This window comes from Chaetodon auriga, chromosome 20, assembly GCF_051107435.1.
Source record: "Chaetodon auriga isolate fChaAug3 chromosome 20, fChaAug3.hap1, whole genome shotgun sequence".
Taxonomy (NCBI): Eukaryota; Metazoa; Chordata; class Actinopteri; order Chaetodontiformes; family Chaetodontidae; genus Chaetodon; species Chaetodon auriga.
Window position 1 is genome coordinate 8,456,183 of NC_135093.1, and position 14,488 is coordinate 8,470,670.

The following is a 14,488-nucleotide window of genomic DNA, read 5'->3' on the forward strand; positions in this document are numbered from 1 at the left end:
TGTCCAGTGTGTCAGTGACTCAATACCAACCTTGTCCTTGTTCCCTCATGGCCCTGACTGAGCCGGGGCTAACACGTAAGGACAGGTTGAGTCATGTGGCCGGGGACGCTCCGCTGGCGTGTTGCCTGTCTCTTCACCTCACCGCAGCCTCGTGGATGCAGCCTGACAACGGGCTACAGAGGCGCTGCGAGTGCCCCTTCCTCAGCGTGACACCAGATGCCAGAGTTCAAGAGCACTACAGTCGTTACAGTTGCTCAGGCCAGTGTATTCTACCAGTTGGTGTTGAGCTGCATTTGTGACCTGTTGTACTGAGGGAGAGGGAGCGCATCAGTGGGGTTTTCATCCTCGCTCCTTTCGTTGAAAACTGAAGTCAACATTTTGTATTAAACAAGCCGTCCTCAACAGTCAATAACTCCCAAATTTTCATGTTTAACATTGAATAGATTCTCGTCAACCTGCTTCATTTGCTGCTGCTTCAATTAGAGATTTCCCATAATGACCGCTGTCAACCCAGAACGATGAAACCTCCTTCGTGTGTTCCTCAAATCCACAGAAGACAGCTGCAATCATTGTGATTGTCTTGTCAAAGTAAGTGTTCCAGTCCAGAAAAAGTGCCAGTACAGTGCAATTAGAAACCTTGACAATTATGTAAAAAAAAAACCCTGTCACACCTCCATAAAATCCATGAATGTAGAAGGTGTGAACGCTTTATATTTTGGTACACTGAGGTCACTCTTTCCACACCTCTTCTATGTGGATTTTTTCAGTATGATTATTACTGTCTGAGTTTAGAATGGAGCTTTTGAGTTCAGAGCAAGCGAAACAAATGCATTTCCTATTGATGTTTTCCACAAAAGTGTGTAATCAAACACTGCAGATACACAGGGGGGAAATGTCTTGATGGATGTTTGCACCATTCATTGTACTTTGGGTCACTTACAAAGAAACACAAATTAGCTATAAACTTTTTTAAAGCTATAAATTTTAGTTTATGGCTGTTAGACAGTTCTGTTTAAGGCCCACACAGGTGTTTTCTCTCTCTGACTGATTAGACGAAGTTGGAGCAAAATTCATGTACTAATAAGAATCATAAAGTTGTAAGTTGGCTCATCCAACTGTACCAGCTGCTGTTCACATCCGCACACTCCTGAAAAAAAGGTCTAATTAGTCGAATAAGCAAAAATAATAATAATTATTACAAGGACTTAACATTTAGATCCAAGCCAGATTTGAGACCTCACTCTTACATACACACCAGTCACCCTCCTCCAAACACACACACAGTACATAAATACTAAAATGTGTCTACAACTGCGAATGCCTCATTTTAATTGATAATTCACTAGAATGGCACAAGTGAATTGCTTTTAACAACCCCTGATGAATACTGAAAGCCTGTTACCCTCTGGGACGGCACGCACTTTCATTGTGGTGATTAACAATTAGCCCCTTGAGTAAACAATTCAAAACTCAAAACAAGCCTGACTAATGCAATGGTTATTGAAAATTAATTCAGACTGTCAATTATCCCGAGTTGCGGCCGGGTTTGGTGCAAAGCTATTTATTTTGTTTGCCTTTGCCCAAGCTGTTTTACCTTCCCTGACGGCAGTAGGCGGGGGAAATGATGAAAAACCACTCAGACAGGAGATTCCAAAATGTCGACACACTGTGGTGCCGTAGGCCAACTCTCTGAACATGATGGTGAGATTATAGAAGTCTTTACCCCCTGCCATCAGAAAATTATTTGCTCTGCTCCCGGAGAGGACCCACATCACACAATAAAGCGGCGGGTTGTGCCTGCATCCATGCACTTTTACAAAGTGCAACAAGGCAGCTTAAAACTTTCACCTTTTAGCTTGACACCTTCAGAATTAAACCCAATTTATATTCAGACTGAGACTTTGCCACCGTTCTCTGCCTGGGGCATTCACACTTGCTGGTACAGATATAGTCTCCCTTCCATGCTCTGCATCTGGCCTCTGTCTGTGTCTGAGAAAGAGACTGTGAAAAGGAACACTTGAAAATCTCTGCTGAACAGCTGGCTGCCCAGTAAAGCATGTTACCCCGTGGATCATGGCAGAGCCAGCTTTTTTTTTTTTTTTTTAAGGCAACCTAAGAATAGACCTAATTTTTTACCATGTCTCCGAATGACAGGACCCTGGGCTGATTGTGTTACAGTGTGGCTGTGTATTATGTACACAGTTTTATGTACCATTCTTCAAGTGTGCAAAAGATTACATTGTGTTTGTGGCTGTGATTTTGTGCACTACATAGGTATCCAAATGTGTAGCCATACAGCCTTGGTTGACTGCCCACCGCCCACTGCAGCCCGAGTCACTTTGCATTAATTCTGCAGCGGCTTGATAAAAACAAGGAGCAGACCAGTGGGGGCTTTAGACGGAGCCAAGTGAGCCACACAGGCTAGTGGGACCTCAGTGCCAGAATGATGTCACCACGCCTGCCTGTGGGCCCCGGTTTTCATGCCTAAGCTCTAATGTGGACAAGAGCAAGGACATCACAACTGACCATTAATATAAGTTCATTATTTTCTTCTCCTGAAGTGCTGTCACTAACACATTTTCCTGGTGGATGTGATTACGTCAACGTCTTTGACCAAGAATCTTTGGTTGGAAGTTGATGCATTTGAGTATCAGTATGGCAGCCAGCATGATTTCTGTTCATTAGTTCGGGGACTGGAGCAGCGAAGAGTAGTCGACTGGTTAGTCAGCAGAGATTAATCTGCACTATTTTGACATTTCAATCATTTTTGGGGCTTCATCTTTAAGCAAAAGTGTCAAATCGTTCCTGGTTCTCAAATGTAATAAACAGAAACAGACACTTTTCACTACTTTCTAGTAAAAATCAATTACACATACCATTATCTGTTGACTTCTCCTCTGTGGTGTCTGATGATGTCACAGTGATGTCATCAGGGTTACCACAGTTTGGGCCTCAGACTTCAGATTTTCAACACAAAGGATATCACAAACTGGAGGTGTGGGCTTTCAAAGATAAGGGCCTTTACCATCCAGGGAAGGTTTAACGACCAGATGCACTGCTGAGATGCATTATGGGAAATGTAGGAGCCAGTGGTTTCATACTCATGACTAAAAGTCAGGATATCTTGGCTCCTGTTGCTTCAGTTATGACCACTCTTTTCCAGATCTGTCCTTTAAATCCCTCAAAGTCCAGTGCTAAATTGCTGGAGCACTCCTTTAACCCCCCCTAAAATTAATTAACTTTTGACTAATATCTTGATGAACGTTGTTTGAAGATGAAAACTTCTTAAAATTACATCTAATCCTTCTCCATAATTGAGAAATCCAGAATCTATAATTATGCAAATATATATATATAAAAGAGGTTAAACTAGACTCCTCCTTCACTGTGAAGTCTATTCTCAATATATGTACACAGGAGATTTGAAGTTTCCAAATCACACTGGGGCAGTCTGTCATTGGACGAGGACTGGCTTCCAAATGAATTGGAACTTCACCCAATTCTGCTTGTACATATTAGTACTAAACTCAGATTTAAAGTGAGCACAGAGCAACTTTGCCCCTTCATCAGATGAATCTAAAAACAGCCTTCTAGAGTCAAACTGCAGAATCATCCGCCTGCACGGCGGAGCTCAAACACCCGAGGGAAGGAACGAGAAGAAAAGCTCCTTTTTAAGTGGGGGGGGGGGGGCTTGAAATGTTCAGAAACTCCAAACGCTCGCACCGTCTGACAGTTGTGGTTTCTTTAAAACAGTAGTACTGGATCATTTACAGCTCATTAAAGCAGCTAATGTTACAAATGTTTTGTTTCAGTTACAAGTGAGTGTGAACAGAAAAAAAAACAAAAATCACAGGCTTAGTATTTACAGACGAGAGCTTCAAGTGTAAGAAAATACAGTGATAAATATAAAGTCTGTTAATTTGTGGAAATTCACGCTGTTCCCATTAAAAATGGATTGTCAGATACATTCTCTCATAGATCTTCATTACACAGGTCAGTAATATACAATCATAGCATATTCTGTAAGCATCGAATCGTCCCTACACAGCATTTCTACTTATTACCTAAAATATTCATGGCCGGGGACACCTCTGACATTTTGTACTAAAAACTGAGGTGACAGACAACATACAACCCCCACAGTGACTCCTGCACATCTACAGTGGTTAAATATGTACAGCCTTTCACGTCTCTCTCTACTGTCCGGTGTTTGTATTTACAATCTATACAAATCACCCAAAATGTCTAATTTGGAGAAAGTCATAAGGTGTAAAAGGTGTAACAAAATAAAATCTCTTAGCTTGTACAACTGTCAGCTGTGCCTTTTTTTTTTTTGTTTTTACTGGTGTTAGTTATGAGTTGCACCAAAATGAAAAGTTTTTAGGCCGCAGACTGATCGCTGTTGAAAGCAGCTTATCGAGCGACTGAGCCTCTGTGGTACTGCCTTCATGTTTTAGTGTCTCTGAGTAAAATCGGCTGAAATTGCACGTAGAAACCCTTCACACCAAACCACATTTGTCAGTGCATGTTGTGTCAATAATGTAAGACAGCGTTAACTGCAAACGGAGCATGTCACACCTCTGAACTGTAGCGGTGGTGCAATGAAACTAATCTCACACTATGTTGCACCAGCACCCCCGACATGCCTTCTCCTGCTTCTATTCACACCCTCGTCTCTTGACCTGGGCCAAAAACCCCCTTCTTCCCCTCACCTCTCCTCTGTTAGGACAAAAGTATCTTGGCTGCATACAGCAGTATCCCACCCAGACCAGCAGTGGCTGCGATTGCAATGACCCTCACTAAGAGGAAGTCCATGGAGTCCTCCAGCTTTGTGTGCAACCGCAGGACCTGCCGGTGGGTGTCCTCGCGGCTGCCCGAGTTCTCGATAACATGATTGGCCAAGCCGCGCTTTTCATTGAGCGGCATCTGCGCAGCCATGCGCTGCTCGGCCTGCTCCTGGGTCAGGCCGTCCCTCTGCATCAGGCGCGATAGCTGAGTGGCAGGGTCACTGAAAAGGAACAGACAATGGAGGTTATTTATGGTGCAGCCAGGGCGCCTTGTTAAAAAATCCAGAGGCAGTGAGTCACACTAATAAGACACAGAGAGAGATGGAGAGAGGTAACCAATATCTCACAAAACAGGGCTTAATGGCCCATTTCTGTCAAAAACAAACCTCCAAATATTCACTGATTTAAATAGGAAACCTGTGAGCAACCAATCTAAGAATAAAACTCTAAAGTGATGAGGGAGAGTGGAGCAAAGTGAGCGGTGGTCTTACCAGTAAACTACCACAGTGTGGTTTAGAAACTGAGTGAGACGTCTGGTTTCAAAGAGGAGGGGCACATCCAGGACCACATAGCGGTACCCTGGAGAGACGGAAGAGGAGAGGAGGGGAAGCATTGTGAAACACAATCAATTAGCGTCAACACATTTACACTCTAACATCGCAAATATACTGGTAACATGACGAAGTTAATTACTTTTCAACAAGGGAGAGACGATTATTTTAAGGCACCTGATGTAGCGAGTGGGAGTCATATTTGAAAGATAAGGCAACAGATCTGCAAGCAGCGACTATTTATTCCTTTTATCGCAGTTCCTTTCACCTTTTGCCCAATCTCTGAGCCCATCAGATATCATCTGACAATGATTTAGCCCCTGGGGACAAAGGCCAGTGCTCCAGGGCCTCCAGCGTAGACAGAGGATATCCGAGAGCCAAGACTTCCTCTGCCGCGGCCGGTCTGATTAGCAACTTGACTTTCAGATGGAAACCAGGATGCTTAACAAAATCTTGTCCCTAACTAGCAGAATCATGCAGGTATCTGCTTGTAGAAATGACCTTCGACTTGATAAAATGGGGAATATTCTGAAACATTTCACTAGCAATTCATAAAGCTTTGGGAGAAACAGCCTAAAACCCGAATGCCCACTGCTGCACTGCACATCAGCCTCGGCTCGCTTTCAGTAACTCACCCTCCTTCTTCCCTGTTAACCGATAACTGAGCCAAACTCCGTTCCTCCCTCACCTCTCAGAAAGTAGAACAGGATCTCTTTGAGCATTGCTTTATGGATCTCCGGGTGCGTGATGGAATTCAGGAGCTTCCTCTTCTCCTCGCTGGCGAAGATGAGCTGACCCAGCATCTTCCGGTCGATCTCCCCGTTCTCGAGAAGGACCTCCGGCCCGAAGTGGTAGACGATGCGGGAATAGGCGGGAGTGTGCGGCTCCACAACTGTTCTCGAGAAAAGGCATTGTTTTAGGTAATAAATAACGTGACAAATAAGAAACGTATTTCAAACTTGTAGCACATGGAGTTACAGAAAATGGACAGGCAGATATTTAAATCTATTTCTAACAGACTCACGAACCACCCAAACTTTAATCATTAGTCAGATGCTTTTTATGTTCTCCTACATGCAGCTGTGACTGTTCACCTAGTTATGTGACCTTATCTTCACCGCATAACTAAAGCATCATCCCTGCAGTCAGCCCGAGACAGCCGCCGTGATTCATGCTCTCTCTCCAAGCGATTGTCTTAACGAACCTCCTACAGGCCCGGCCTCTTTATGTCCATGTCAGGAGATAATAAACGTTATTACACCGAGCATCGGCGATGTGGGGCATGTAGGCGAATCCCAGCTCCCGCATCAGACTTTATTTGAGAGATTGTCTCCTGGAGAGGAGTTCAGCCTCATGACGGTTTTGACTTTGCCACTGTGAATAGTTTTGAGGGGAGAGATATTCACCAACCTTTCCTGGCCACGACGTCAGCTTCAATAATGGGGCATCCAAGCTCCCGCAGCATTGAAGACACTGTGCTTTTCCCTGAGGAAATACCTCCTGTCAGCCCCACCAGGAACATCTTAAAGCACAGACACGGAGGGAGAGACGCATCTAAGTAATGTCAGGAAAGTCCGACTCAAGTGTTACGGTTTATGCTGACTCACAGAAAGTAAACAAAAACACAAATTGTGATGGTGGCATAAAATGAAACCTGTCGATCAGCTACAGCTCGGCTTGTTTGTATATAACAGCAATCAAAAAAACAGGAAAATATCAAACACAAAAATGTCACTTCTCACAAAAGGTGACAACATACAAAAGGAAATGAAGCTGAAAAATAAACAGGCCATATGTAAATGATCCACAGTATATTATGTATATATTCACACACAATAATGCCAATAAAAGTTGTCATATAAAAAGATTAAGCAAAATCCTAACATAACAAATACCAAATCTAATAATAGAATAAATATCTGGATATATTTAGGTGTATAATTTGAAGGTTTCTTTAGGAGAGGAGTATTTTAAAGCCTTCATTAGTGCTGTCATCAGGTTTAACAACACGCCCCCTGCTGTGGAGGAGCTGAGCTGCACTCGGCTCGTGGATTTTCTGTTTCAGCAGCTACCGAGAGTAAAAACTGTCAGACTGGTAGAATATCAGCTTTCAGGTTTATTCTTAACTAAACGTCAAGGTAAACCCTGACGAGGCTTAGCAGCTCCTGAACGTCGGACTCAACTCAGACAGTGGGGAGAAAGACAAACTTTTGTTGTTATCCACAAAAACACACTCGTTATGCGTTTAATCTTTACCTCGCGGACGTGTGGTACTCCTTAAATCAAGTGAAATGTGCCGTGGAAATCCGTGCGGACCCACAGTGGTGGGGCTGGTGCAGTAAACAACCTGGGATGCTAACAGGCTAACGTTAGCACAAGTCTTGATCAGGTCAGAGCGACCGCAAACAGGCAGCCACACGACGCCGCAGCCATTTCCGCCCCGTCCTATCAACACGTACAGTCAGACGAAGAGGTTGGAGACGGCCGTGTTGCTGGATATCGCTGTTTGTAACTCTGACTTGTACTCAGCTGACAGCTAACGATCTAGCTTCTTAGCTTAACGAGCGCCACCTCAAAATTCTTCCGACTGGTACTTCCGGTTTGCTACTGTCATTCCCGTTCAACTTGAAGTACAAGAGCCTGAGGTGGAGGAAATATTTGGTTTTTCACTTGACAAGTAGTACCACATTGTAAAATTACTCTATTAGAGTAGAAGTAGTAACAAAAAGTTAGATTTTACATTTGTAAAAAAAGATTAGCATTAAAATATACTTGTAGTACCAAAAGTAGAATTACCAAAAGTAAAATTCATCACAAGTTATTAGTTTATGTATGTTTTCTATTAATAATCTACCTCCAAAATCTAGTGGAGTAGAGCTTGAAGTGGCATGAAATGGAAATACTGAAGTACAGATGTCTTAAAATTGAGTAACTGTACTTGCGTACATTGCACCACTGACGACAGCCACTTTCTACACAACGTGTTTATTTGCATGAATGAAGATGTAAGATACTGTTATTATGAAATAAAAAAAGATACATTTGCTTCCTGAAATAAAATGTAAATGTAAGTGTTCCCCCATGAGCAAAAATAACTTTGGCAAGTCCATTCTCCTGTGAGAAACGATCAATCTTCTGCGTCCTGATCTGCATTTTCTTTTGATGACGACATCCCTGCAGAAACAGGCAGACCGGAGGAATTGTGGGAATGTTTGGACCTTTTCCCTCTGTGGACCGTTTCACCTCCGTTCTCCCCTTCCTCCCTCTCCAGCCTGCCCCTTTTGACAAAATGGTTTATCCTGGACTCCAGGCTCTCGCAGCATGGCCGCTCCAGCAGGGGCCGGTAGTTCCTCTGCCTGCTGCCTTCTACTAGCCAGCAATGGTCAGAGGATACTCCACCTGTGGGCGGAGAGAAGTGACACAATTTACATCCATTTTATCCAAACAGATCCGGGTTATCCGGATAAACAGTAAACCAGTTATCAGGTTAATGATGAATCTTAACATAGTAAAGTTGAAAATGGCAGAGTCTGATGATCTCACCTACAGCCTCCAAACCCTGGATCATCCCATGCAGGACATGAGTCTTGACCGCACTCTGGGTCCAGTGTTGCTGCAGTGCAGACAGGACGTGGCTCACCTCTTCATGCTCCTGTTTCCAGCTCAAACCTTCAAAGTGGCAGTTGTATAACACAAGTGGGTAGTCTACTGCCATGCTGGAGACAAGAAGGGAAATGTTTAGGAAGGATTCACACTGAAGCAACTGTTTATTGTTACGATTATTCGTTTAGCTTGCACAAAAAGAAAAAACCTGACAACGCACAGCCTCTTCAACAGCAGTCGATTCACCTGTATTGAGGCTTCCTGGGGTTACTCTGAACATCCAGCAGCTGATTAATTATCTCTGGGGCTTCCAGCTTCTGCCCTATCAGGAGAAGCAGTGCCATCATGCATCGTACCTGCAGCATAACACAACAGGAAATTCACCGCAAATGTCATGAATCAAAATAATCACATTATGAAAGAGATTAGCTCCACAAGACATTGAATCTAAATTGCAACCAGTCTTGCTGCTATTGAAACTTTGCATTAAAAAACATTTTTATTGTTACTCAGTTTATATGAAATGAACAGAGCTTATTGTTGAGCAGAGCTGTAAAAACTGGCAGAGCTAATGTCTCTTGATACCTGGTGGTAAAGGAAGGCGAGTCCTTTGATCTCAAACATGAAGAGGTCATACTGGTCCGTGCTGGAGATGTGCTGAGGCTGCACAGGCTTGACTGATGCCGACAAGATGGTCCTCTCAAACTGCAGGACGCCGTTGCCCACATCCATTTTGCACAGGTTGCGAAAGTCATGAGTGCCCTCATACCTGTTGGGCGTCAAAGAGCTCCTTAAATCAGACCTGTGACTGCGACTTCAGTGTTTGTCATGCTGCGTCTTTACTCACCTTTTTGCAGCATCTGCCATCAACGCCACATCCAAGGATCCCCGGGGGAAGTAGTACCGGTACGTGCGGGACTGACAGTCAAAGCGCGCACTGAAGCCCTCTGCTGCTGGCGCCCAGTCCAAGATCCTGATGTCCTGGGGTAGGACTCTGTTCAGCATCTTCACATATGGAAGCTCAGAGACAGGTGCTTTACTCTTGGCACAAGCATCAACATTTTCAGGGAGTGTGACGCCGAGTCCTCCACAAAACTGTGTGGAGCGCAAATCGATGGTTATGACCTGAGGAGAAGAGACAAGGTTTTAGTTTAAACACTGTACGGACAGTTACAAGAAAGAGGGGGTCGAAGCATTCGTGTATGCAGGAAATTGTATTACTTTGGTTTCATTTTGGAGTACGATAAATGAGTCTCAGTGAACTCACTTGGGAAAAGGCGCTGACTCCTTTATCAGTGCGACCGCAGCGGTGGTAGTTGGAGCTCTGTCTGTCCTGAATCAGCCGTGTCTTCAGCAAAGCTTCAAACAGTCTGGCCTCCACGGTGTTGTCTGTGTTCTCCTGAACTGCAAACCCCTGGTAGGCCCATCCCAGGTACGCCAGCCGCAGAGCCACATGGCGCCGAGGGTGGGCTGAGAAGTCAAAAGGACGCTCTTTGCCTGCTTTCTTACCCTTCTGGCGGCTGTTCGTGTTGCAGTCAGGTCTGCAGTCTCTGTTTTCATGAGCAGATGCTTTGGACATCAGCTCCATGTCACCTCCAGCGTCACTGCTCTCTTTCAGCTGGGACTTGAGCTTCTCCAGCTCTGCTTCCAGCTCTTTTATTCGCTCGATCAAAGCCTCTGACATGCTGCTTGATAAATAAGTGAAAAGAGAGCCTATTTATGGAGGATAACTTGAATTCTTCCATAGATACTTTGATGTTAGCTGATATATAAAACTACACTTAGCTACATGCTTTATTATTCTCGTTTTATATTTACAGTGTGAAACCAAGTTAAGCAGTATAATTTGTAATTTTGCTAAATTCAAAGCTGGGTGTTACCACAATACTTAGCCACCTAGCTTGAGTCACTACACTTCATGTTTACTGGCTAAATGCTACACACACAGTATGGCAGCTAAGGTGACAGTTCTGCAGCTTTGGATAGAGTCTAAAATCATACCTTTACTCAGACCCATTAATAAACTCTTTAATCAAAAGCTTTTAGTTTTTGTGAAAATGGACTATTCATATCAGCCCTGCATGCTTATATACTGTGGTACTCTACGAGCGCTACATTAGCACACATGACTGATCAATTGAAAACACATACGAATGACAGGAAATTCTTGGATTTTACTGTTTTTTTGTGTATTGACCACAGTACTCTCTTGCCAAACTCACCTCACCTCCACACTGACGGAACACAATGAGAGTTTTTCATAGGGAGTTGCTTGGGTCTGCTTTTATTTTCAGTTTTTAGATATGATTTATCATGTGTCATTAACAAAGCCGAAGTAGTTATGTGTGCTGATGACTCAACTTGGTTTTGTGCGCCACTAATTTTAGCCAAGCTGAGAGGGAATCTACATATTGAACTGCATTTCATTATTAAATGGGTGAAAGTGACCAAATTAGCGCTGAACATTGCCAAAACTAAATATAATTGGCAGTAACAATGTTCGTCCTTACGCCACTGAACTCAACCAAATTAATGGGTGTTAAATTAGATAACTTACTGTCTTGGTCTGACCGTATTGATTACTTTGGCTCCAAGAAAGGAAAGGACATCACTATTATGTTCCATCTTCTGTTAGGTCACTTGTTCGGTCACACCTGCAGTTCTGCCCTCTCATCTGGTCAAATGCTGCTGATAAACATCTACAATACATTGAATTTCTTGCATTACTTACCAAGAAGATTGTATTGAAGAAAATGAACACGCATTTGAAGCTGCAAAACTTGCACATTGTCAGAACTTGATGCGGGAAACCCCAGTTTGCACCGTGTTTGAAGAGAAAGCAGCAGACCGAGTGTGAAGAGATACGAGCTGAGCATCTAAATGTAATTCAGTCGTGAGCGTGTCATGTGACCTTATGAAAATGAACAGGTAGCCTGATAAAATTTAAACTGATGTATCACATGAAAACATGAAGTCCCTGTTAGGCTATTTGAATAGTAGCATCAGTGAAGCGCAAAAAGTACCATAAATATGATAATGTGAATATAGTAGCTTCCATATGCTGTAGGAATATAATGTGAATATTGGCCCCATGGATGAGCTTGTTTGAAAATTATCGTAATCTTTCTGACTTATATACACCAACATGGTTTGTAAGATGCTTTAACAATTATAATTGAATCTATGGAAGCTCTGGAAAGCTCTACACTTATCAGGATTCTTTCCTCCTGCAGGTAATTAGTGCAATTAAACAATTCAAATAGATGATTTTCTTTACAGCCAGTGAATCGTGTTTCCTCCGTGAGCTTTTCATAAGTCACAGGAAAATAACAAGAGAATGTTTATTCCTAAAGCGTGCAGCTTCTTTCTGTCTCCACTTTTACTTAAAGCCTTCTGACTACTGGAACTTGCTTCAGGGATGCTTCCATCCTTTTGAGGACCAAGCTCTTCCCCGAAGCGTCTCCACCAACATCTGGAGCAGCTGCAGGAAACCTGACCCTACTCCACAGGCTGGAAGAGCACCGAGGCCTCTGGCTGCAGCACAGTAATCTCGGTCACGGCAGAGTGAGCGGCTGGGCTCGACTTGTGTCACACCGCCAGAGTGTCCTCTGTTCTTCTCTCTCTGTCCATTCGTGTCATTTTCTGCCTCCATCTCCTCAGTGCTGTTCTTCTCGCCCCTTTTCCTGCTTTGTTAGAGCTCGAGCCAGAGTGCATCAGACTGCGCCGGACCATGCTGCTTTCTAATTTCAGACATAGCATCATAAATTCTGTTCTTTACTCTGCCCTCATTAACACAGCAGAATCCCAGCAGGCTCTTCGAATGTATGTGAGGGAAGAGATCGTGACAAAACAGACTCAGCTGTCGCCTCTGCCATAAAGTTTTACTCAAAAAAACTAAATATTAGAAGGACACACAGCGGGTTGTCTGTCTGGCGAGAGTGTGAGGTTTTTGTCTTTCTATCTGCTCATCACTGACTCTCTGTCCGTGAAGCTTTATCTACTTGTTCTTATTTGCCTGCAAAGAAATTCAGGCTGAGGAGACGAAGGAGAATATTTTGGGTTGCTGAAGTTGAGTCTGTTTTGTAATTGTCAGAGATTCAACTGAGGGCTTTAGTGGACCCTGATTTGACCGTTGTTGATGCTGGTCGACAGATTTTGATCATTTCTGCAACCTGAGGCGTACAACCACAGGAGGGCCCCATTCCACTTTGTTTCTTAACAAGTGAATGCTTTCAATTCTTGGGTTGCCATCCCTGCACTTTAGCAGAGTGATGGAGCAGGCATGTGGGAACAGGATAACATGGAGGCCGCATGTCTTTGTAGCACTTCATGGGAACAGGAAGTCAAGTGATTACCATAATTGGAGTATCCCGTCACAGAGAGTGAACATTGTCCTTCCCACTCTTTGCTTTTCCTGTTTTGAATTCCTGAAGACTTGTTCAAAACCTTGTATGATTTCCATGTGATAAGAATAATCTTTGAAGAAGTAACCAGGGTTGTGCTATTTACTCTCCAGAATATTAAGTTATACGCTCTTGGAAAAAAATGAAATTATAATATAGTGGAAACGTCCGTATATGGCAAAAAAGAAAAGTACCACAGAATTATACTGTATTCTCTGCCATATTTTTACCTTATATGGCTCTTTCTAAAGAATGTGCCAGAGCTTAGAGGACCCACATTTTTCAGGATCGATGTCAGGTGTTTTGACGTTCTTTCATTTATTATATTTGCGCAATTCAAAATCAGATCAGACTCATCAGTCAATGCGAATGTAAAGGACAGAAAAACAAGAATAAGCATCTCATAGCAGAGCTTACACTGATCCAAAACGCACTAACTACATAATTGGGTAAAATTTAGATAAGACCAGAGTCCGCTGTTGGAGGGTACTATTTTCGACTTTTGGGGAAAGGAAAGAAACAAGAACAACAGCACATGTAACATTTGCAGAGACTAGAAAACAGAGGTAAAAACTAAACTGCAGTGTGGTTAGCAAGGCTAAGGTGAGACAGTTTTTTGTCTTCCTGTAATTGCAAAATCAATTTTAATTGAAATTGAATTGAATTAAACTCCTGCTAAAGACAAGTTCAGCAGAGCAACATGAGCAGATAAATGAAGATAATCCTTTATTGACACCCCTGAGGGGAACTTCTGAGGTACAAATAATATTCAAACAAGGCGATTTGAAGTATTTAAATGGTCAAAAAGCTATAAAAGGAAGAAGAACTCACTATTTCTGAATACCGTGCAGGATCCAAATTTTTGTTTAATAATCAGCCTAAAAAGGAATAAAATGAAAGTCGCATACTGTAGTTTGGCCAAGAGCCTTCACTATTTATTTCTTGAACCACATCTGTGTAAACTGTTTGCGCTTGTGTGTGTGTGCACGTGTGTGAGTGCAACATTTTGAACTTTTCTCATATTGGACAGCAAGAAGTGGGGACAGCAGGTCTGTCCATCATGAAACAGTTTATCTTTTGTTGATGTCTGGTCCATTAATCAACCTGCTTTTAGCTTTTTAGGGACATGTTTGCAGTCCAAAGT

General features: G+C 43.0%; 2 protein-coding genes across 2 annotated transcripts; both read right to left on the reverse strand.

Annotated features, from left to right (window-relative positions):
* Window positions 1–3,727: 3,727 nt before the first annotated feature.
* Window positions 3,728–7,912, reverse strand: dcakd (dephospho-CoA kinase domain containing). Its single transcript, XM_076760812.1, has 5 exons — window positions 7,595–7,912; window positions 6,749–6,860; window positions 6,027–6,230; window positions 5,279–5,366; window positions 3,728–5,008 (listed from the first exon to the last, which is right to left on the reverse strand). The coding sequence occupies exons 2-5, from the start codon at window positions 6,858–6,860 to the stop codon at window positions 4,723–4,725; spliced, it is 690 nt and encodes a 229-aa protein (XP_076616927.1). The 5' UTR covers window positions 7,595–7,912; the 3' UTR covers window positions 3,728–4,722.
* A 392-nt stretch (window positions 7,913–8,304) lies between these two features.
* pus3 (pseudouridylate synthase 3) lies at window positions 8,305–10,629 on the reverse strand. Its single transcript, XM_076760304.1, has 6 exons — window positions 10,209–10,629; window positions 9,789–10,066; window positions 9,527–9,710; window positions 9,188–9,297; window positions 8,882–9,054; window positions 8,305–8,737 (listed from the first exon to the last, which is right to left on the reverse strand). Exons 1-6 carry the CDS (start codon window positions 10,623–10,625, stop codon window positions 8,466–8,468), a joined length of 1,434 nt encoding a protein of 477 aa, XP_076616419.1. The 5' UTR covers window positions 10,626–10,629; the 3' UTR covers window positions 8,305–8,465.
* Between the last annotated feature and the right edge of the window lie 3,859 nt (window positions 10,630–14,488).